At 37.2% G+C, this 23244-nt stretch overlaps 1 protein-coding gene across 1 annotated transcript in view; it reads right to left on the bottom strand.

The window, feature by feature from the left end:
* Positions 1-16883, bottom strand: part of LOC112665366 (alpha-2-macroglobulin) — a 41862-nt gene extending 24979 nt beyond the window's left edge. Inside the window, exons 1-14 of the mRNA XM_025455025.3 lie at positions 16484-16883; positions 13872-14055; positions 12954-13113; positions 12739-12791; positions 10440-10460; positions 9993-10161; positions 9279-9363; positions 7579-7699; positions 6713-6827; positions 6443-6552; positions 4264-4425; positions 2611-2838; positions 2299-2362; positions 360-502 (exon numbers count right to left, since the gene is read on the bottom strand). Of these exons, the coding sequence (XP_025310810.3) occupies positions 360-502; positions 2299-2362; positions 2611-2838; positions 4264-4425; positions 6443-6552; positions 6713-6827; positions 7579-7699; positions 9279-9363; positions 9993-10161; positions 10440-10460; positions 12739-12791; positions 12954-13113; positions 13872-14055; positions 16484-16569 (1701 nt within the window). The 5' untranslated portion in view covers positions 16570-16883. The remainder of the gene's footprint in view (positions 1-359; positions 503-2298; positions 2363-2610; positions 2839-4263; positions 4426-6442; positions 6553-6712; positions 6828-7578; positions 7700-9278; positions 9364-9992; positions 10162-10439; positions 10461-12738; positions 12792-12953; positions 13114-13871; positions 14056-16483) is intronic.
* Positions 16884-23244: the final 6361 nt, after the last annotated feature.

Genomic DNA, 23244 nt, shown 5'->3' with positions numbered 1-23244 from the left:
TTGGCACATGGGAAGGTGTTTATCAAGTACAGGTGGAATGTAAATGGTTCTAGATGCTCTTGCATTTTTCTTTGGGCTCTTTAGTAGTCTTAAAAACTTGCTTACAGGTTTTCCAACATTTCATAGTGGGGGAGCAAGGTACTCTGAACTGTATCATATAGTAAGAGACAATGTATGGGAATTTTGAACTAGGAGTCAAATGATATGGCTTCTTAGTGGGACTCTGCCCTTACCTTGCTGAAAATTTCTGGAAAATTCATTTAACCCCTCTGGCCCCAATGTTCACATACAGAAAATAATTGATAATAATAGCAACTTTTAGTTTTAAATGTTGAAAATTTTATGATAAAAAAACCTACCTTGTTGGCTAGACAGTTTTCAACCTTATATTTTGCAGAATCCCCAACTACTTCCCCATCAGGTAAAATGGCATAGATGAGTAATCGAGCAACGGGAGCAATGTCTGACTCCACGGGGACTGACATGGAAAAATGGCCTTTCACTGGAGCACAGAGAGAATGACGAAGTGATTATGGGTTAGACAACTCCCCAGGACTGACATGAAATTTCCCTGTTGCACAGAGCCACTTTTAGGAGCCTGGTCTGCTTAATGACTGTTTCTACTAATTGGTATAACAGGTATAAGAAAATGTAGATGCAATAAGTAAATGTTTACCTCTAAGAATTCTACACCTCTAAGAATTCTGGCTTTATTTTTAAAAAGGATTTTATTTATTCATGAGGGGCACAGAGAGAGAGGTGGAGGGCAAAGCAGGCTCCCTGCAGGGAGCCTGATGTGGGACTTGATTCCAGGACCCCAGGATCACAACCTGAACCAAAAGCAGATGCTCAACCATTGAGCCACCCAAGTGCCCCCAGAATTCTAGCTTTAGAAAAAACTTTATTGAAGGGCTTTCTTCTCTTACAAATCATATAACGGTTTCACACCAATTTTCAACTTTAGCTCATCTATATAAAGTTCTGATGCTATCTGAGGGTATGGAGACATCCAGTTGGCTACTATTTGATCTAGATTTCACACTAGAGAAGGGAAATAGAACCTGAAGGTATGTGATGTAATAGTAAGAGTTTAACACATTGTATTTTTTTAAAGATTATTTATTTATTTATTTATTCATGAGGGACAGAGAGAGAGAGAGAGGCAGAGACACAGGCAGAGGGAGAAGCAGGCTCCATGCAGGAGCCTGATGTGGGACTTGGTCCCAGGACTCCAGGATCATGCCTTGGGCTGAAGGCAAGCGCTAAACCACTGAGCCACCCAGGGATCCCCCACTAACACATTGTATTTATCCTTATATTTTATTTAACTTTCTATGAACCAAATTTTGTATTTTTTTAAAGAGGAGTACTGTGCTCCTTTGATAGTTGTTTTTTGATGCCCACATAGGTGTTTTATAAGTTGCATTAAGCTTCTGTAAGTAAATCTACGATGGTGCCTTTTCATTGCTATGAAGACTATTAAAAGACTAGCTCACTGATAGTTTTCTTGTAAGCAATCTTTGAAACTTCCTTAGAGGGGGGTACCTGGGTGGCTCAGTGGTTGAGCATCTGCCTTTGGCTCAGGGCATGATCCTGGAGACTCGGGATCGAGTCCCACATCAGGCTCCCTGCATGGAGCCTGCTTCTCCCTCTGCTTGTGTCTCTGCCTCTCTCTCTGTGTCTCTCATGAATAAATAAAATCTTTAAAAAAAACTTTCTTAGAAGAGCAGAAAACTTCAGAGGTTTATATTGTTCCATGTTTGTTCATAGTGAGCATCCAATTCAATGGTGGAAGTACCCAATTTAACTTTTCATCAATCAGAATGATCTTCAAAAAGGAAATATTATGTAAAAATATAAATGACTCAGCAAAAGACCTAGTATATAGGAAGCATTCCAAAATTTTACCTTCTCTGTTTCCTAAAATAATTCTACACTTGATTTTAGCCAAAAGGCCATGAAGCGATAACTAAAACAATCCTAAAATGCCATTGTGTGAAGAAGCTCCATGAATATTTATGGCTTGAAAATTTTGAAAATTTGGAATAAGCATAGATTCTAAAACAACAGCATCAACATTTTAAGTAATCTAAACAGAAGACACTGAAGGAAAAGAAAATAAATATTTGATAAAGGGCAAAAAACCCAAACAAACAAAGACCAATTCTTTCCCTTCTCATTTATTGGAGTCAGATGGAAATCATCTCTCTTTATTTGAAACTATTTCTGGTATTTCTGCAACATAAGGCTGAATATGTTGGAGTCGGGGCAGAAATGTGGAATTGTGGAAATACTCACTTTCTCCCTGTTCCACAGGCAGCACATGTGTCCCTTTCCGGACAATGCCTCCCTTTGCCATTATCTGCCGAAAAAGGAAAGGAAAAGGAATATGACTTGCCTGACAGAAATCTCATACCCCATGTCTTGCCCTTCACGTGTTATGCTTGTTTTATTGAGTTCCAGCTGGCAATAATTAGCCCTAAGAGAAGTCAAACTTTCAGGAGGAACATGGGTAATTCAAAGTAGTGATGTCTAAAGAACTTCATAATTCCTTGCCCCACAGAGGGCTTTTGTCTACGGATAAGTCAATGGAGTGGCCTTCCTTCTCACCAGATAATAGAACACGAGCTCCTTCAGCTCCTGCAGGACCTGTCCATTCAGAATATAATGTGCTTGGATTGTCTGAGTTTGGCCACAGGGCAGTTCACGAGGCATGGGCTCTAGGTGGACAAAACTCTTGCTTAGGGAGAACACAAGATTAGCAGTGTGATCAGCTTCTTTGTGTTCTATTGACAGCCACTGGTAACCATAACAGGAACGAGAATCCTTGTGTCTGACCTAAAGAATTTAAAAAAATGATATTATTTTTTAGATCACATGTCATAGAGAATCAATGTTCTCACAAAGCTGCATTAGTTCACTGTCCTACCTTAACTAGTACCTAGAATGCTTTTGCTCCACAGAAACAAGTGAGAGAGTGTTTATCTGTATTGCAGACCTTAACACTGCAGAGGCTCCTTGGGTTGGTATGTAAATTTCTGAAGAGCATACACAGAGGCATCTTTTGCTCTGTTTAATTTGTTCAACATTTTTTTGAGCCACTTTACTTACGCAGACAGAGACACTGGAGCTATAAAACCTAATTGAGGAGACTAAATACTCTCCAGAAACTGAAGAACTACATTTCAGAAGCCTATTTATGATGGGTTCCAAATAGGTATTATGAATAAATGTGATATTGCTACCGTAGAGGTCAGAGAACACTTGCTGCCAACAGCTTTGGTTCAAAAGTTGAGTTGGTGAATTAGGTAAAATCGATCTCTCCTGGGATGTCTTAGGTTGATTATTTTTAATGCTTTTTGTGGTTCCTGACTCTTAAGGTTCATAGGCTCTATTTGAGTTGTAGTTTAACTTTTCTCCATGTGGAAGTTTTTCCTTATTCTTTCCGGCTTCCTTAGCCTCATCCTCACCTGCCAAGTGGAATGAATGAATCCTTGTGTCAGCAAAACACTTAATTTATATTTTAATATATGTTCTAGTGATAATTGGTAAATGATACATATTATTTGAAAATAATATTTTTATTCTCAAGATGAAGACATTGCCTAGCACATAGAAAACACTCAAGACATTTCTTGATTGAATAAATGAAAGAAAGCTCAATTTTTAATTACTAGGAGGTTTGGGCTTTCATGCCTTCTATTTAAAGTGTAATCAATAAAATATATCATTTATCTCATTTATCATTGTTATTATGTAATGTATATTGTGTATCTGTGTATCTCTAGATGTGTATCTTCATCTCCACTGATGAATAGAGAACTCTATGCTATACCAAGCAAGTTATGTGGATATAACAAAAATCTGGAGAAAATTAGAATAGCAGGACCAAAATAAAGTAAGAACAACAATTTATAGAGGATATATACTTGAAACTAAATGCTAAGGATGTTAAACTGGACTTTTACAATAATAATATTCAAGCTAAAGGGGGCTTACTAAGTGCTGTAATATGTATTCTTTTTTCATAAATTTTAATTTACTTTTATTTCAAAATAACACATCAACTGTTAAAAAAGAAATTAAACACATTTAATTCCACCACCCTGAAAATTAAATGATATTATATTTATTTACTTATTTACTTATTTTCCATTTCCATTTCCATAGGACTAAATACTACTTGGAAATTTCATCGCTTTTAGGTTGCAACCTTATTTCCAAGTCTACTTCATGTTGTTGGTAACTTCTTGTCAAACTTACCCTGACAGTGAGAGAGGTACCCATAATGTTGGTGGTATTGATAGAGAACTGAACCAGGCCATGCTCATCAGTGGTAGCATTGGAATTATAATTAGCTTCATTTGCTGTGATGAAGATGAGTTCATTTGGCATGGGGACACCTTTCCCATCCATGAGTTGCACCTGAAGATTAAAATCTGTGGATCAGTTATATAGTTAATACCCAGTAGTTACCAAACATTCATTTTATGTCAAATACTTATTATGTCCTATATGTTGGACATAGCTCTGGGCATTGAGGTGGCAGCAGTGAACAAAGTTCCTGCTATCACAGAAAAGAGACAGATGTTAAATAAATGCATAAATGATATATATTTATTTGTTAGTAATCAGCCCTAAGATGAAAAATAAAGCATTGTGGGGGCACCTGGGTGGTGGCTCAGTTGGTTAAGTGTCGGACCCTTGATTTTGGCTTAGGTCATGATCTTGGGATTGTGAGATCCAGCACCATATCTGATTCCACACCTAGTGTGGAGCCTGCTTAGGATTCTCTCTCTCCCTCTCCCTTGGCCCCTCTCCTCCAAAAAAATAATATAAGATAAAGAAGTGTGAAGGAATGGAGAATCTTGGAGCTAATGAGAAAAGAGTGACCTAAAAAATGTATTCTGTGGATATTTTGGAAATGCCATGTACTATATAGAACTCTTGGAGAGTCACAGAGCACAAACATCAGATGTAATGAAAATTTTTAACCCCTGAGCCAAATTTAATTGAGCCCCAAACACTTATTTTGTGGCCAACCCTTAACTTTCTATGGATTAGTATTCTAAAGTATAATAAGTGCACAAGTTAGCAATTGCTAATGCATTGCCCTGTGTACTTTTCTAGTTGTTTTTTTTTTTTAATATATCTGCTTCTCAATGTAGATTTTCAAACTTTTGGAAGGTAGGCAGATATTATTGGGCACTTCCTATGTGAAAAATGCAAAATTGAGGAGAATCATACAGTATTACATAAGGGCCTAAGGTCAAATTACTGCTAATATTGCACTCAGTAGGTGAGTAGTCCGATTTAGATTGCAAAGATGATGGTTCTTTTTCAGTAGAGGCTACTTTTGGTAGAAAGAAACACAACTGGAAGACTTGGATCAGTATTTGTAATTGATTAATAAAATCTGAGTTTGCCAATGAAATATTGGCTGCATATACAATGATAAAGACAGGTACAAAATTCTGATTCTTTTTTGATGAGAGAGTCTTACAACTCATAGGGTAATTATTTAGCAGGAATGAAATCTCAAAAAAAGTAGTCTGAGAAATACTGAATATTGAAATATCAGTATACTCTGAGAAATTAAAAATAAAGGGACTATTCATTTTAGGAAGTGACTAAAGTTTCTCAAATAGTTTTCTGTCATAACATAATCAAAACATTCTAAAACATACTCCACCCTTCCTTAGTGGGGTCTAGTCCCTCCCTGTTTCTCAGTTTCCACACCTAATACCTCATAACATTTCCATTAAGAATATGATGCACAGTAATGATACATTGACAGACATACAATTGCCATCTCAGACTTCTGGAGTCAGAGAGATCCATTTACACATCTGCTTATAATAGAAAAAATAACAATACAAGATATTTTGTAGATACATGAGAGAATTTATATTTTTAAAATCTGGAAGTCTTAAATAGCAGTATTTTACCCTTATGTGTACTGTTTTTAAAAAATATATTCTGGTTATTATAGAGAAAATAATGTAAATATAATAACAATGAAAGGAACATTAGGTCCAGTAGATTCTTTTATAGTTCAAAATAAAAATTAAAGCTACCTACCCACTCATTTCCATACAAAGTTAGTGTTAGAAGGCTAACACAAGTGGCCACTATGAATTTTGAGATTTGTGTGAGAAAAAATAAAAATCTGAGACTACCAGTAAACCAAGAAAGATTGAGTGATATCACAACAATGCTGTTTCAAAGGTGAAAAAAAATACTTCTAATTTTGATGGTGCTTTAGAATGATTTTGTAGATTTCATTTATAAATTTACAGAGGGACAGGTTTATTTTTATGTGGTTTTATGCTTTTGGTTATATTAATCAATAGATAATAAACCAGGTCTGGTTTTAGCATAATATGATGTGCTTATTAGGTGATAATACACAATTTGATTTGTGATTTAGAAAATACTCCACCTGCCCAAAGAAGGGGATCCCTTGTCTAAAATATGGGTCCACTTTCACGAATGAGAGTTTGGTTATGGTTCTTGTAATTTCAGTGGATCCTTTTCCAGTTAATTCTACCTCTGGAAAAAAGAAAAAGAAAATATGAGTTTTTTTTTTTTTTTTGGAAGGATGATATCCCTGAACTTCTTATACTACTATTTCCCTTTCAGTTCATAGTTCAGGAAAGGAAATAAATCAATATACATTGTTTTTTCTTCCACACCCACGAGGTACACAAACCTGTTCCTTCTTCTTGGATCTTGGCCTCCACTTCAAGTTTCATTTCATATCCTTGTCTTTTCATCTGGAAGATCTTGGTTTTTATTTGCTGAGAGAAGCAGCCCTGGCTGTTTAGCTAGGAGGGGATAAAATAAAATACAAAAACATAATAATGGACAGATCAGTGGTCTTTTAATCTGGTAGGATTTGGGGGGCACAATATAACCTAGGGATTTTCTATGATAAGAACACTAAATATTCTCTAGGAATTAATTATGACTGTATTTCACAATTGTATCTGGTTTATCAGATGTATTTCTTAATATCTGATATTCCCTAGAGTTAATGAGATAAAAATGTCTTAACAATTTGTGGGTAATCCTGCTGTAGCAGGGAGCTAACTTTTCACCAAAGTCGGACTCCCCTTCCATAGCATACACCTGCTGCTGGGAAGGGCTGCCCATCTGGAGACTGTGTTTCCTACCTCCTTGACACCTTGGGACGGGGTGCTATATGACAAATTCTCACTCATGGAAAGAAGGCAAAACCTATGCCCTTCCCAGCCAAAGTGATTAACAGGTGTAATGCTTTTTCTTCTTCCTTCATACAAGTGGATGCCCAAGGCAGCTTTGGATGCCAAGTATTAGAGATTGATCAACTTCCATTATTCTGGGGGCTTGATGAACCAAGGACACCCACTGTGGACAATTACGAGAAATAAATAATTCCCATTGTGCTAAGTCACTATATAAAAAATTAGTACAATATACCTTCTAGATTGCTCTCTTCTAGCTTGCTCTCTTCCTGAGTTAGTACCAGGTTGTAGTTCACTGCTTATCAACAATGTCTCCATTGTTAGACCGTAGAAGGAACAGTCTTCTACCTACCTGATGACTGAATTTCTCACAGACAGCCTGTGACTCTCCACTATAGCAGTTAGAAGGGTTACTGTACTTTCTGCACACTCTCATAGTTATATGTCCTGGGACGGGCTTCCCATATGTGTATCTGCCATAAGAACATTGCCAAATGAATCAAAGCAGACATCGAACATCCCCATTTTCTACCTATTTCTATTTCCCCTTTAGCATGTTTACTCTGTATTTCTCTCTAATCTCTGAAGGGCTCTCACAGTGTCGAAGCAAGTGGGCTAAGTTATGACCTTTTTAAAAAAATCTCCAGTGCCACATGCTGAAATTGACTATAGTCTTCTTTGATATCTTTTTTCCTATAATTTTTATTTTTAATTTCATCTTTAAAAAGATAGATTTATTACCAAAGCTACATCTATTCTTAAAAGAAAAAGAAAACCCAGCACCAACAAAATGAAAATGAGAGAGAAAATGCCCTCAATTCTATCTAGGAATACAAACTATTAATACAATGATGTTTCCTTCTATTAGCCTCTTCCGATGTGTAGCTCTATTTATATGACTTTTAACTTGTCTACTTTTTACAAAAATGGGGTTATGATTACACACACACATATATGTGTATATCTATCTATCTTATCTATCTATCTATCTATCTATCTATCTATCTATCTATTTGTCATTGATGGTTGATGTGTTTTCAAGGGTATTTGTTTCCTTCTCTACCTAAAAATATCCTTTGTATCTTTATTTGCAAGGGTATTGGCTCACCAGTTATATGGGATCAGGAACTCGGTGGCAATTACTCTGAGACAGTGCTGGAGCAGGGACTCAGCTAAATCATGGATGCCTTACATGTGTGGCCCTTAGGCAGGGCTGGATTCTTCACTCTGTGTGCTCTATCTGCTAGTGCTACCACTGGACTACTGGGATGAGAGCATAAGATTTTGGAAACATGAATTTTTAAGTTGAAAAGGACCAAACTGGACCAAAGGTCCAGTCTCATCAGTAAAAACGACAGTGCTGACAAGGAGCCTGGGTGGCTCAGTTGGTTAAGCATCTGCCTTAGGCTCAGGTCGTGATCTCAGGGTTTTAGAATCAAGCTCCGTTTTGGACTCCCTGCTCAGTGGAGAGTCTGCTTCTGGATCTCCCTCTGCTCCTCCCCTATTCATGTGCTCTCTTTTTCTCAAATAAATAAATAAATGCTTTTAAAAAAATGGCAGTGTTGAGAGGTATGTGACAAGCCTTAGGTAGACCAATGGGTCAGCTGAGATTTTGGTAATATGCCTATCTTTAAAAATTCTGAATCTAAGCTGTTTTCCCACTATGTATGCAAGGTCCGGTAAATGATCTGTTGATGACAAGAATTTCCTTTACAACCTGGGGAGGGGAAAGTGATTATACCCTTTAACACTGTCCCATTTGCCTATGTGTGTGTGTGTAGCTTTGTCACTTTCAGAATCAATCCTAGTAGACAGCTTCCCTAGGAACAGTTGCTTGTCCCATGATAGTTATAATAATGTTGATAAGGACAAGAAAGAAAATAAGAGGGAAAAATAGAGAAGCAACAGGTGAGGAAGGTTCCAGAGATGGGATGATCCCATGTTCTTTAAGTATTTGTGCTCCCACTGTTCCTAAAGAAATGAGTCAAAATATCACAAATGGTGAGTCTCCTTTAAATATTTTTTCAAAAGATTAAAAAATATGTAACTTACAGGCCACACACTGAAACATTCACTTCTTCTTCCAAGATAGTGATTATCCTTGGCATTGTTACTTTCACTTCAAACTTGGGAAGCACTGTTCATTGATGATAGAGGAAGTTAGTGATTATTTTTCAACTTTTGGGGAATTAGTATTTTCAGTAACAATTCCCTAAAAATATTTTAGGGTTCTGAAAAGGTAGCTATACTCTCCAATACAACCACCTTACTATCAAATGGATATTCTTTTTTAAAAGATTTTATTTAATTATTAGAGAGAGAGAGAGAGTGCACAAGCAGTGGGAGGAGCAGAGGGAGAGGGAAAAGGATAAGCAGACTCCCCAATGAGCAGGAATCCACACACCCCATCATGACCTGAGCCAAAGGCTGATGCTTAACCACTGAGCCACCCAGGCACCCCTCAAATGGATATTCTGATTGAAGGACTCTGACAGATCACTGAAGCCTTAATGAATTATGGAAGACTTCTCTAAAACAAAGATGTTTTACATTTCTTTGAGATTAAAAATTATTACAAAAAATAACCAAGGTATATGAAGTTCTCTTCACAGATCATTGATAATCTCATTGGAGTGAGATATAAATGACTCTAGTCAAAGCCCAACCTCACACATAGGAAATGGAAGGACTCTAAATAAGCTCAAATTCTGGGCCCAGAAGTTTAGATATGAAGAAAAATGCTCCATGACTTTTCATAATCCATACCAAATTCTTCCACGGTGAAGGGGTGCTCTGTCCTTTCACCTGATTCCTTCTGCACCACCACCTTATAGGAGCCCTGAAAGGGCTCAGATGAGAGGGGAAAGCTCAATTGCTTGAGACCATTCTCTAATCTGAGTTTCTGCCATTGTGTGATGCGATTTCCTTTTGGGTCCTATGGATACAGTAATTGGAACTTACAACAGAGCCTAGAGCATTAGAGACAATAAAAGACATCTACAGAAACTCCCATGTTATCCACAAAGAGAACCAATGGGGTGCTGGTGAGGGGTGGGGAGGGCAGATGAGTCAGAACCATCTAGCACTATATGAGCTCGAAGGTTTCAGCCTTAATGTCAAGTTTCTGGTATATTGTAAAAACCTCTCAAATATCAACACTTTCTCTACATTTATTACTTTAATTCTGATTATGGAATGTTTCATGTTGCTTACCTGAATATATACTAGTGGAATCTGAAAGACAAAAGAGAAATAAAGGAATGTAGAATTATTCTCAACTATTCTCAATTCTGATTTATAAGCAAAACAGCTTTATGTAGAATAGCTCTCTGTAGTAAAGTAGAAAGGAAATCCAGGTTAAATTTTATAAAAGTTTTAATTATTCTATTTTAAGCAATTAATAAATAATATTAAGAATCTATTAGGCTATCAGCAACAAATATCCATGTGCACACCCACTCATTAGGAATGGAATTTACTAATATTACTTAAATTCGTGAGAAATACTCCTTTCTTATGAAACTTTACAGATTAAAAAATGAACACTAACTATAAGAACCACACTCAGATCCAAATATTGAGATGTGTCACAGAATTCTCACTCCTAAGAATAAAGAGGAGGAATAGCTCCTCTACTATCAATATTCAGTCATTTTTAAAAAAGTAATATTTATTAAGTGCTCACCAAGTGCTATACATCATTCTAGGTGCTGGGAGTACAGAAAGGCACAAAAGAACAATATATCTGATTCTAGGAGGGTTGGATATATAAGAAACACACATGCAGGGGATCCCTATGTGGTTCAGTGGTTTAGCACCTGCCTTCGGCCCAGAGCATGATCCTGGAGTCCCAGGATCGGTCCTGCATCTGGTTCCCTGCGTGGGGCCTGCTTCTCCCTCTGCCTCTGCTCCCCCTCACCCCCACCGCCTCTCTCTCTCTGTGTGTCTCTCATGAATAAATAAATAAAATCTTAAAAAAAAAGAAACACACACGCATATATATATATTTGGGAGATAAATATTTTATATACTTAACATTTACATATTTATAATATGTAAATTATATGTAAATACAGACATATATTCATAAGTTGATATTCATTTCATATTCAGCATTCATTTGAGATATATATCAATGATTCATTGATTCAGCATTCATTTTACATATGTATATCAATATATCAATGATATATATCTCAAAGGTGACAATATGTGATAAATACACACACACACACACACACACACCTGATTTACATCAGGTAGTTAGATGCTGAGAAGAAAAAATGGTAAGGCTGCTACAGTGATGGATGAAGTGTTTATTTTAGATAGAAGAATGAAAGTAGAAACTAGAAGACCAGCTTCAAGGCTACTGCAACAGTCTTGTTTAGAGGTGATATTGGCCAGGATGAGATTAGCAATTAGGTTGTAATAAATAGAAATAGTCTGGATATATTTCAAATTAACATGATTTTCTGATAAAGTGGATGTAGGTATGGGAGAAAGAGAGAAATGGATTATACAATAATCTTTTTTAAAAAAGATTTATTTATTTTAGAGAGCAAGAGTGGGAGAAGGGACAGAGGGAGAGAGAGAATCTCAATCAGACTCCTGCTGAACTGAAGCACAGAGCCTGACACCAGGTTCCATCCCAGGACCCTGAGATCATGACCTGAGCTGAAATCAAGAGCAGGTCAGTTAACCAACTGAGCCACCCAGGTGCCCCATGATAGGCTTTTGTTTTAGGAATTAGAAGAAAAGAATTGCCTCTGAAATAAGATGTGGTGGAGCAGTAGATTTGGAGAGAAAAATGAGGACTTTCTGATTTGATGTTTGCATTAAAGTTGAAAAAGTTGTTCCTTATAAATATCAGGTGTTAGTCTCAACAAACACTGATTACATTCTTCCTTTATAGAAGAGGTTTTGGTAGGTGTGTTTAGAAAAATTCTAAATCTTTGAGAAGTTATTTGAATTTAAGTTATTTGATGATGTAGTATGTGTTTTTAATTTGCCTAATTTAACATACTTTTCTAATTTGCTTAATTGAAAACTTTATAAAGAGTAAGTTTAATTGTGTGACAACTGACTGATTACCAGTACTAAGATGGAAAGAATTAGCTACTTTCTTAACCTGGGATTCTGGTCTATTTTGTTTATTTTTAAATCTTTTATTATTTTTTTAAAAAGATTTTATTTATTTATTTATTTATTTATTTATTTATTTATTTATTAGAAACACACAGAGAGAAGCAGGGAGATAGATGCGAGGAGCCTGATGTGGTACTCTATCTCCGGACCAGGATCACTCCCCGAGCCAAAGACGCTCAACCACTGAGCCACCCAGGCATCCCGTGGGATTCTGGTTTAAATGAGGATCTTGCAGGATTGTAATGCCAGAAATCACTGCTAGTGATACCAGATTCTTCCTCTCTCTGGTCCTCCCCAGCACCAAAAATACACTCTCAGATTGTTTACACAGATAACAGTGATTCTATATAGATATTTAGAGACTCACCAACTCATTTAGGGGGTGAAAATTTTCATCCAATGAGACAACACGAAACTTCACTGAAACAGAAACATTTTCTGTGAGTCCTAGAAACTTTAAATCAGGATTAGTAGCCTGTAAATCAAACCCAAAGAACCAGGACTACAGAGCCTTTGGGGAAAATGCAGGGCCAGAAGGCCTTCCCTTTTTGGAGTTGTTCTGACTGTAGGGCCTTTTTGTACCTGTCTGGTCTGGTTTGTAGATGGGTTTGTCTGTCTGGACAAAGACCAGACTCTCTTGGTTTTTAACCACCACTGTGGTCCGTCTCTTGAATTCTTGTGTTGGTCCTTTCACTTGGATAGTGAGGAACATGACCTCTTCATTGGATGGAGATCTTGGCACCTGAAATATAGGACAGACCCCCAGAACCCAGTCAGTCTTGCAAGTTTCTTCCTTCACTCCCTGTTCCTCTCCTCCCTGGAGATCTGGCCCCTTCACTGCACCCCCTTCATTTTCATCAGGGGAAGCTGGCATGGACAGGAATTACTTCTGTCATTTTACAAATGGGAAAACAGAACAGAAGATGGAGGAAAAGAGGTCATAAGTGAGATTCACATCTCCTTGTAGATCAGCTAATAGAGTCTTGATTCAATTATATAATGAACTTTACCAAGTTGATGCTATGTGCTAACAGGGCATGGTAGAAGCATATGGGAAATAAGGTTACCATATTTTATTGGCTATAGGCTGTAAGCATTTTACATACGGGCAATGCTGAAGAGATTATTGGATATTTGCTTATGGTAATTTTACAATTTTCCCTCTTTAATATGGGCTGATTCTTGTGTTCTTGTCAGACCACCACTGCGTTTATGTGGTAGGTTGATCTAATTTGCCTTATTAACATTTCTCCATTTTAATTTTAAGAAGTCACATTTTCCTTTTGTCTAGTGCATACTGCTTCCCCCCCCCCCCCCGGCTAATAGAAATTTTTCTTTGATCATTAAGTTGATCTTTAATATGCCTATAAATATTTACCTCCTGCAGATTTCTTCTTGGAGTTTTTGCCAGGCTCTCAAAGCTGTATCTTGACTGAATTCTAGATGCCTATGACCCTAACCAATAGAATCAAGTATGTGAAGTCAAACAGGCATACTCACAGTGAAGGAGATACAGCTGAATAAGTCCTTTTCCCCCACCAGGTCAGTGAAGAGGCTCCTATTCTCCCTGACGGACTCCAAGGTAGCACTTACAGTCACCGTCTCATTCAGGTAGCTCAGAATGAGGCAGCCCTTCTCAGGGATTTCAGAGTGGAGCAGGGAGGGGACTAGGACCATGTACTGCCTGGGAATGGGGGAATCCAATTAGAGGAGAGTGAAGGAGGAGAGGTATTGTTATCACCAGCACTATTTTCCATCACAATGATTATTACTCTCATTAGTTCTATACCAATTGATAAGACATATTGATTGATAAATATGACGTTGATCACTGCTGTTGAATGGCATGCATGAAAATGATTTCTCATTCCATCATCATTGCCATGGCAGTGAACATTTTGCTTGAAGTGAGCTTGAAGTAGATTAAAATCTGCTAGGATACCTTGAAGGAACTTGAAGGAACACAATATGTGATCATCTAAATTCAAATGAAAATATGTGAATTATATTTCTTCATGCAGTAAATCAATTCTACACTAGGAATGCAGTAAAAAGCAAGCAAAGCCTCAGGAGAGACACTACAAAAATCAATCAATAAATAGTACTTTCGTTGGGTAACAAAAGTATATATATTCAACAACCCTGTGAAAATGGTACGGCACATACTTGCTTCCACTTTACAGAGGGAATCTGAGGAAAGTGAGTCATTAGTTTAAAGTCTCAGTTGTGGTAAGTAACTAATGAAATATTCATATTATCTAACCCTGACTGTTTGCATTTTAAATATTTGCCTTTCAACTCATAGCTAGACAATGGATCCACCCAAAAATGGCCTTCTAGTGATGGAATTTGGGTTACTCATGAGCAGAACAGAAACTTTGCCAATACCCTCATATATGATTTTATTGACTATGTAGTTTTCAAACATTTTTGCTCACAGAATTCCTAAAATAATTTTTAGACACTATGTATTCCTTACATGTTTCCAAGTAAACATCTATATTTTTATCACACATAGTACCAAAAGATATTATTTTGGATGACATTTTAAGTTAAAACTTACATTAGTCTTCTATAGTTTTCAATGGGTTCTAAAATATAGTGATAAGTTACTCACTATGATCTACTTAAAAAATACATCAAAAGATTCTTTTTGTGATGATCAGAAATTTAACATCTTTCCTTTTTTTCCCTCCTTAAACTTGAATTATCATGCCACTTACTACTTAGAAGTTTATCTTCAGATTTTTATGCTTCCAAATATTTTTATGGATAACTCTTGCTTCTTTATTAACTATACATATATGGGCTATATATATGTATATATAGGTACATGAACTCATACATATATAATATTATGTATGGGTGCTTAATTTAACTTTAACTCATAAAGCTGTACATGTTAAACATTTTCTTCTGGATTGAATTATTTTCAAGTCTTACTAGTATGCAACTGATCAAAACAAAATAAACATATTACAAATTATGTTTCAGCTATTTTTAGTTTTAGATATAAAATCAAAATATTTTTGAAACACATCTTGAATAAGAACAATGAGCTGTTTTGTGTATCCATGGATGGATTTTTTTTATAATAAATTTATTTTTTATTGGTGTTCAATTTACCAACATACAGAATAACACCCAGTGCTCATCCCGTCAAGTGCCCCCCCTCAGTGCCCATCACCCATTAACCCCCACACCCCCGCCCTCCTCCCCTTCCACCACCTCTAGTTCGTTTCCCAGAGTTAGGAGTCTTTATGTTCTGTCTCCCTTTCTGATATTTCCCACACATTTCTTCTCCATTAGATGGATATTTTTTAACTGCAGGAACTGAATGAGGCTTAACATTAATTCTGTTGCTATTTTTAGTTTGTATGGACATGAGTGCCACGAGACATTGTTTAAAGGTAAATAAAATACAGATAAAACAATTATATCATTGTCATCAGTTCTTGCAACTCCTGCATTAGGTACCAAAAATCACCCAGTACCTATTATCAAGAATTGCTTCTAATCACCTATCACCCGGTGTTTCAACTTTGTTAAACAAATAATTCATTACCACATAATCTGCAAATGAATTTTCTTCCTCACTGTTAGAATCCTTTGCTTTCTCAACATCAATATCAGTATTTCAAATTGTTCCTTTAACAGTATTTCAAATATTTCTGCCCTACAGATTTTTATACTCCAGGACAATGCTCCATGGTAATATTGAGCACTGAGGGAGAGGTTTGTCTCATAAATTGTGAGATGGGCAATTAAAAAGGAGAAGTAAGAAAGGATAAACAGCATGGTCTTGAGAAAATCAATCTGAATGTGAGGATCTAAAAATTGATTCTTTAAAAGTATCAATTGCAAATGCCCCTTAGAAAGTCTTTGTATATCCCTAGAAAATTTAGAAAGTGAGAGATCGAAAGAGTTGGAGAAAACTAGTTAAGAATAAGGAAAGAATGAACAAACCAAATTTATGAACTCTGATAACTGGAAGAGATCTTAAAGCTAAGAAGGTGACAGTTTTGTGAGAAAGACAAATGAATCATCTAAATGAGAATCAGAAAGGATTCTCTTTAAAGGAAAGGATTCTTTACGTTCTCTGTGAAACTCACGGTTTTCCAGAGACTGAGGCATCTGCAGGCAGGAAGACCAGAAGGAGGAGAATAAAATTGGGATGAAGGAGTTTGTTTTTCCTCATGCTGCAGGAAGAAGGGCCCTGAGGAGACCAGACTGTATTGTACCCGGCTCCCTGCAACTGGTTTGATCCCAAACATTCCCCAGGGCAACTAGGCTTTATGCAGCTCCTGGTGCAAACAGGAAGTTCCACCCACACTTGGTGTCTAAACAAAGCAGAGGTCTCTGAACTTCTGTGAAAGGGTCATTGCTCTCAGGGGCCTAATTACAGCCAAGGTTATTTCCGGGTGGGCTGACTAGAATTCCTGGAGGGATAAAATCCACATTTCCATCAGTGCTCACTTTCTCTGGGTTTTACTGTAAAGCGGCTAATCGGCTTTTCTTTTCTTTTTTTACCCCCGGCCTTTCAACCCCTTCTCTCACTCCCTCGTTCCACTTCCCCGCAGCTCCTTTTATGGCTTTCCTCACGTCTCTTGCCTGAATAGTTGGCAAGGGAAGCTACAGTTTAAGCAACACTGTCCAGGCTCAAAATAGCAATTTCACTTCAGAAGTCAGTGTGCCTGCGAGGCCTCCATTAGATATGCCTACTTAAATGTTGAAGCACATTCAGAATTCAGTAGTTCCCTATGGGAATGGTGTTGGATTCAGCTAATAGGTTTTTGACCTTAGGGGTAGTACCGAATTGAGGATGAAAAGCCAGACCCTGGAAGAATGATAATAGAAAATATTTTCCTGAATTAAGAAAGTGGAAAGATGAAAAGAGAAGTAGCAGAACCTAAAAAAAAAAAAAAAAAAAAAGAAGCTTTGATTTACTGTGATAACAAAGAACCCAATTTATCATCAACTATACAAACAAATTTTGTTACTGCTTTCTAAATATGCTACTCCTCAACAACCTGTAATCAAATCAACTATTACACCCACCCATCTATCCATCTGGTTGTTTTGTAAGTATTTATTGAGCCTACTAAGACTATGTATAATGCAAAATTATGGAGTGGAATGGTCACATATGTAGAAACAGATAGGCACTGAAAGGTCTTAAGTTCTATGGGTGTGAAACCCGACAAACTAGCAGTAAAAATACAGTAGGCAAACATTATTATTATTTGTTTGGACCCCTAAAATATGCATATTTATTCATTTGATCCGGTCAAAAAGATTCTTTAACTTATCCTCATTTTTATAAACTCTTTTCTTGGGGTGCCTGGATGGCTTAGTTGGTTAAGCGTCTGCCCTCAGCTCAAGTCATGATCTCTGGGTCCTGAGATGAAGCTCAGTCAGGCTCCCTGCTCAGCTGGGAATCTGCTTCTCCCTCCCTCTCTGCCACTCTACCCCCCCCACCCCCGCCCCCGCCCCTGCTCGAACCAATAAATAAAATCTTTAAAAAACATTCTTTTATTTTTTGCTCTTCAACTTGGGTGCTATTATTACCCTGTCTTGCAGATCTCTATGTTTTTCTGCATCTCCTAATCTATTCTTGATTTCCTCTAGGATATTTTTATTTGTTATTATATTCTTCAACTGTGATTGGTTCTTTTTTTTAGATTTTCTATCTTCTTATTTTGAAATAGCAGCAAATTGAGTCATTCATGAAGCCAGCATTGTCAGAATCACCCTTTGAACATATTCCTATATGGAATGTTTAACATGCAGCACAAACTGTTAAATACAGTGTCTTACTAAAAAATTGATGGTGTGATTTCATTCACTCAGACACCACTTCTACCAACAACTGTGTGCATGCTTCTTTCAGGAGCGTGTAACACAGTGCACATGCTGCTGAGCAATGTGTACACTGAGATAAGAGCTCTATTGATTCTTAGAAGCATCTAGCACTCTGAGAAATATCTTTTGTCCATGTGCTCTTATGGAATGTTACTTATTTACTATTTAAGTATAGTTGACATACCTTGTTACATTTGTTTCAGGTGTACAACATAGGGACAAGTTTATACATTATACATTATGCTGTGACTACTGTAAGTGTCACTACCATCTGTCTCTATACATTGCTCTACAATATCATTGACGATATTTCCTATGCTGTACCTTTCATCCTCTTGACTTATCTACTCCAAACTGGAAGCCTATACCTCCCACTCCTCTTCACCCATTTTGCCCATCAAGTCATTCTTACCCACCGCCCGCCCTCCCAGTTGGTGAGGAGAATACAGTTTTTTTCTGTATTTATGAGTCTGATTCTTCTTTTTGTTTTATATATATATATATTTTTTTTTAAAGATTCCACTTATGAGTAAAGTCACATGGTATTTGTCTTTTTCAGTCTGACTTATTTCACTTAGCATAATACCCTCAAGGGCCATTCATGCTGTCTCAAATGGCATGATCTCATCCTTTTAGTAGCCAAACAGTATTATTAAAGCTCAGGATGCTGTGGGAGTGCATAAGAGGGATGCACAATCCGCTCTCGGACTTTGGAAAGGCAATCTCTGGCAAAGCAAAATTTTCATTAAGCTTTGAAGTATAACTAGTGTTTAGCCAGAGGAAAGAAGGCAATGAAAAATGCATTCTAAGCACATAAGAAATGACATATACAAAGGCTCAGGAGGTGAGAATAATCATGACACATTCAGTGAAACGGACAATACTTGGTATTGAGAAAGTGCCCATGCACTCAGAAACGTGGTGAAACAAACTGGCTTCAAATAAAAAAGGAGCTTGTTGATACTATTAAGGTGCGTGGGGACTTATCAGTGGCGTGACTTCTTCAGATTTGCTTCTTGGAAAGATCACTTTTATTGAAATTTGGAAGACTGACTGGGAGGAGGCAATCCAGGAGTCAGAGAGGCCAATTTGGGAATTGATATAAGGTGAGATGACGGTATTTTGCACTAGCGTGTTCATAATGACATTAGAAAAAGATGGATAGGTTTATATCATATTTAAGAGGTAAAATTACAGTACCCAGTGTATATATGAATGTGATGGCATGTGCTTTTAAATTTTCCTGGCTGATTATGGAGTGAATTGTGTTGCCTTTGACTGGCTGAATGAAATGGAGGAAATACAGAGTGGGAAAGAGGGACAGAAAAGCTGAGGGCTGGGGGGACAAAGAGTCTAGTTTTAGAAAATGCTTGTAGGGGCACCTGGGTGGCTCAGTCAGTTAAGCGTCGACTCCTGATTTCAATTCAGGTCACGATCTCAGGGTCCTTTGATTGAGACCCCAGTCAGTCCTCCCTGAAAGTGGAGTCTCTTCCTCTACCCCTTCCCCTGTTTTCCAATGGGTTCTCTCTCTCTAAAAAAATAAAAAGAAAGAAAAAAAAGGAAGTGCTTGTAGAATATTCAAGTATTAATATTCAAAGGGAGTTTAATGTTTGCATCTAGAATTTAGAGCGGTATGCCTTAATAGAAACATAATGTGAGCCTCCTATGTAATTTTACACTTTCTAGAGACCACATTAAAAAACAAAAATAGGAGATTAAATTAATTTTGATAATATATTTTACTTAAGGTATCCAAAATATTATCATTTCAACATTTAATTAATATAAAAATTGCTAAGATGCTTCATGTTCTTTTTTTGTACTAAGTGTGAAATCTGGTGTGCGATTCTACACTTACAACACATATCAATTTAGACTAGCTGCATTTTGAGTGCTCAATAGCCCATGTGGCTACTGGTTATGTTTGACGCAGTAGGCTTAGAGAAATGTTTTTCAGATTATGGTCATCATTTACAGTGAGCTATGATATGATCAGTGAGTTATGACCAAGATTTAAAAAAATGAGCTAGAATATAATAAAATAGAAATTATAGTATAGTGAACAGAATAAGTAAAAATATTGATTTCAGGAACATCTGTTTGATATCCATGCAGCAGAAACTGTTGGTTGTATCCTATTACTGCTTCTCCAATTCTATCTTTCTATCCTTAATCCTTAATAATAGAACTCCTGAGGGGCACGTGGGTGGCTCTCAGTTGGTTAAGCATCTGCCTTTGGCTCAGGTTATAGTCTTGGGATTGAGTCCTGCATCAGGCTCTCTGCTCTTTGGGGAATCTGCTACTCCCTCTCCCTTTGTTCCCTCCTACCCCAACTCATGCTCTCTCTCTCTCTGTCTCAAATAAATAGATAAATAAGTAAAATCTTAAAAAAAAAAATCCTGAGTTTTAGCTGGGCACAATTTGCCTAGCTAAAAACTTTCATTTTCTAGCCTTCTTCCTTGAAGTTAAGTGTGGCATATGACTATATTCTGGTGATTGGAGTATAAGTGGAGTAGCTTTTCATGACTTCAAAAGGAAGAGTTGTGTTTAGTGTTCCCCCTTCCTTCCTTACCATTGGCTGGAATGTGGGCATGGTGACTATACTCAGACCTTCTATTGTAGGCTCTAAGATAGAAGCCATGTGTCAAAGAAGGCAGAGCAACAAGCAAGATATAGTCTGAATTTCTGAATCATCCAAAGGCCACTCTAGCCTAGACTTTCATGTTATTGAAAAATACATTCTCTCATTGTGTTTTGATATCTCTTTGCTGGGGCAGCAAAGTTTATATCCTAACTAAATTATTTCTTTATCACTATGATTATTATCATGTCTATTCTTAACTGTGAGTGTCTTCATACATTGTGAAAATGTGATTATAGTGTTCCATTGTGAGCTGTCCTATGAAAACGTACAAATTTTGCTAGTGCAGGTTAAAGTTAAAGCAATTGGAACACCACCAGTTTACTGAAAGCTGGCCTACTTAAATAGATTAGAGATTTATCAGTTTGTTGGGAAAGCTGATGCTAGGGAAATGGATGATAATAGCCAAGTAGGATATGTTGGTGATAAGAGAAAAGAGCCTAGGACAGAGCCTCAAGGAACACCAGGGTCTAGATGAAGGGCAGGTGCACCTAATGGAACAAGAAAAGACAGACAGAAAGAGAAACATGGGATGGGATCTCTATCTCCCCATTCCCCCAAGCACATTTTTAAGAAAAGTACAGTCAGGAGAAGATTTTTACTAGTAAGGGTGATTGGTGCTTGATGCCAAGGCATCTATAAATGGCACACAGAATTAGAAAAAAAAATTCAAAAGTTTGCATGATTTTATTCATTTATTTTATTTATTTATTTTTAATTTGCATGATTTTATAATGCACTGATTCAAAATATAACAGAACTCAAGGTGTTTTTAAGAAACTAGAAATAACTAAAAACCTAGTCACAAGATTAGTTACTTAAAGTAGGAGGTATCAATAACATTAAGAGCATTAATTTGTTGTCTTATAACTTACAAAGATGGTCTGTAAACATTGTTATTGTTAAATCCCTGGCTATCCATGTCAAATACCACAGTGAAATCTAATAATATATTAAATTATCATTTTTTTTCCCTTCTCCTAGATTTAGGCAAAAGGAGAACAGGATCCAGCAGTTTCAGTGTCTGTGTTGAGCAGAAGCCCAATGGCAGCTCATGGAGTGAGAGGAAAACAAGCAGCTGGAGCCAATTTCATGGAGTTCATCTGAAGGGAAGGGGGTTGCTAGGGCAGTACTTGGCAGACATGTTGGGTGACGAGTTTCTTTTAGAGGAGAGAGAGAGACTTAAATGAAATGTTGCTTCTCTAAATGCTGAGTGGGAGGGCCAAATGAAAGGGCAGAGGTGGAGTATTGTGGAGAGAGAAGTGATAATTCCAAGAGAGAGGCTGAAGCTGTGTGAGGCAGATGTAACTGAGTAGGTGGAGGAGTTATCCTTAGGAGAAATGGCACCACTTCCATATAATCATAGACAAAGAGGTAAGTTTTATCAAAAAATGCTCCCTTCATCCAAGATAGAGCTTTCTCTTCTTGGGAAGAAGACAAGTGAGCTTAGGGAAAAAGTGACTACATCAGTTGTCAGGACACTGAGTCCTCTTTCTGACCCAGCGGTAAGTAACTCAGTTGACTTCCCTCAGTTGACTTCCCTTTCATTTTCTAGCCTTCAGCTTCCTCGCCAATAAATATGGGGATGGTGATGTATGCACTCTCAGCTTCCTGGGGGTGGTTTTACACATGATGCTGTGTGGAAAAAGAGATTTCAAAACTACAAACCTTAGTGAACCAGTGAAAATGGATATTTATATTTGAATATATTTTTTAAAATTTTATTTATTTATTCATGAGAGACACAGAGAGAGGGAGAGACATAGGCAGAGGGAGAAGCAGGGTCCCTGCAGGAGGCCCACTGTGGGACTCGATCCTAGGACCCCGGGGATCATGACCTGAGCGAAAGGCAGGCGCTCAACCAGTTAGCCACCCAGGCGTCCCTATCTTTTGAATCTTAATGATTGAAGAAGGGCTCTGGGCTTTGGTCTAGGATGGTATCCAAATAAAGAGAGTTAGGGGACCTGAGTAACACATCCTTGATAGAAAAGAGAACAAGTTTTCTAGAATTTTGAAGTAGTTCACAAATATTTAGTGTTAAAAAATTGAGGTAAAAGCATAAGATAGGAAAGAAAGTAGGGGAAAGAAGAAAGGCCGTTTCTCAAAAAGAAAGTAAGGGTGTAAAATGCGGGAAAACTCATGCCCTTAAGAACAAGGGAGGATTATTTGGGAATTGAGAAAAAATAGGATTAGGAGGTAGATGGGTTCCAAAATACAGAAATACATAGGAAAAAAAATGTTTCCATTGTATTGGTATAGTGCTTGCCGGGACTGAATATGGCTTCTCCAGTGGTAACAATTGTTAGACCTGGTTTACTTTGTCTAGGTGAAGAGAATGTTCAGGATAGTGTAGCCCCTGACAATGAAATC

Source organism: Canis lupus, chromosome 27 (assembly GCF_003254725.2).
Source record: "Canis lupus dingo isolate Sandy chromosome 27, ASM325472v2, whole genome shotgun sequence".
NCBI lineage: Eukaryota > Metazoa > Chordata > Mammalia > Carnivora > Canidae > Canis > Canis lupus.
Note: the sequence above shows the minus strand (reverse complement) of the source record. Positions and strands in the feature narration are given on the sequence as shown.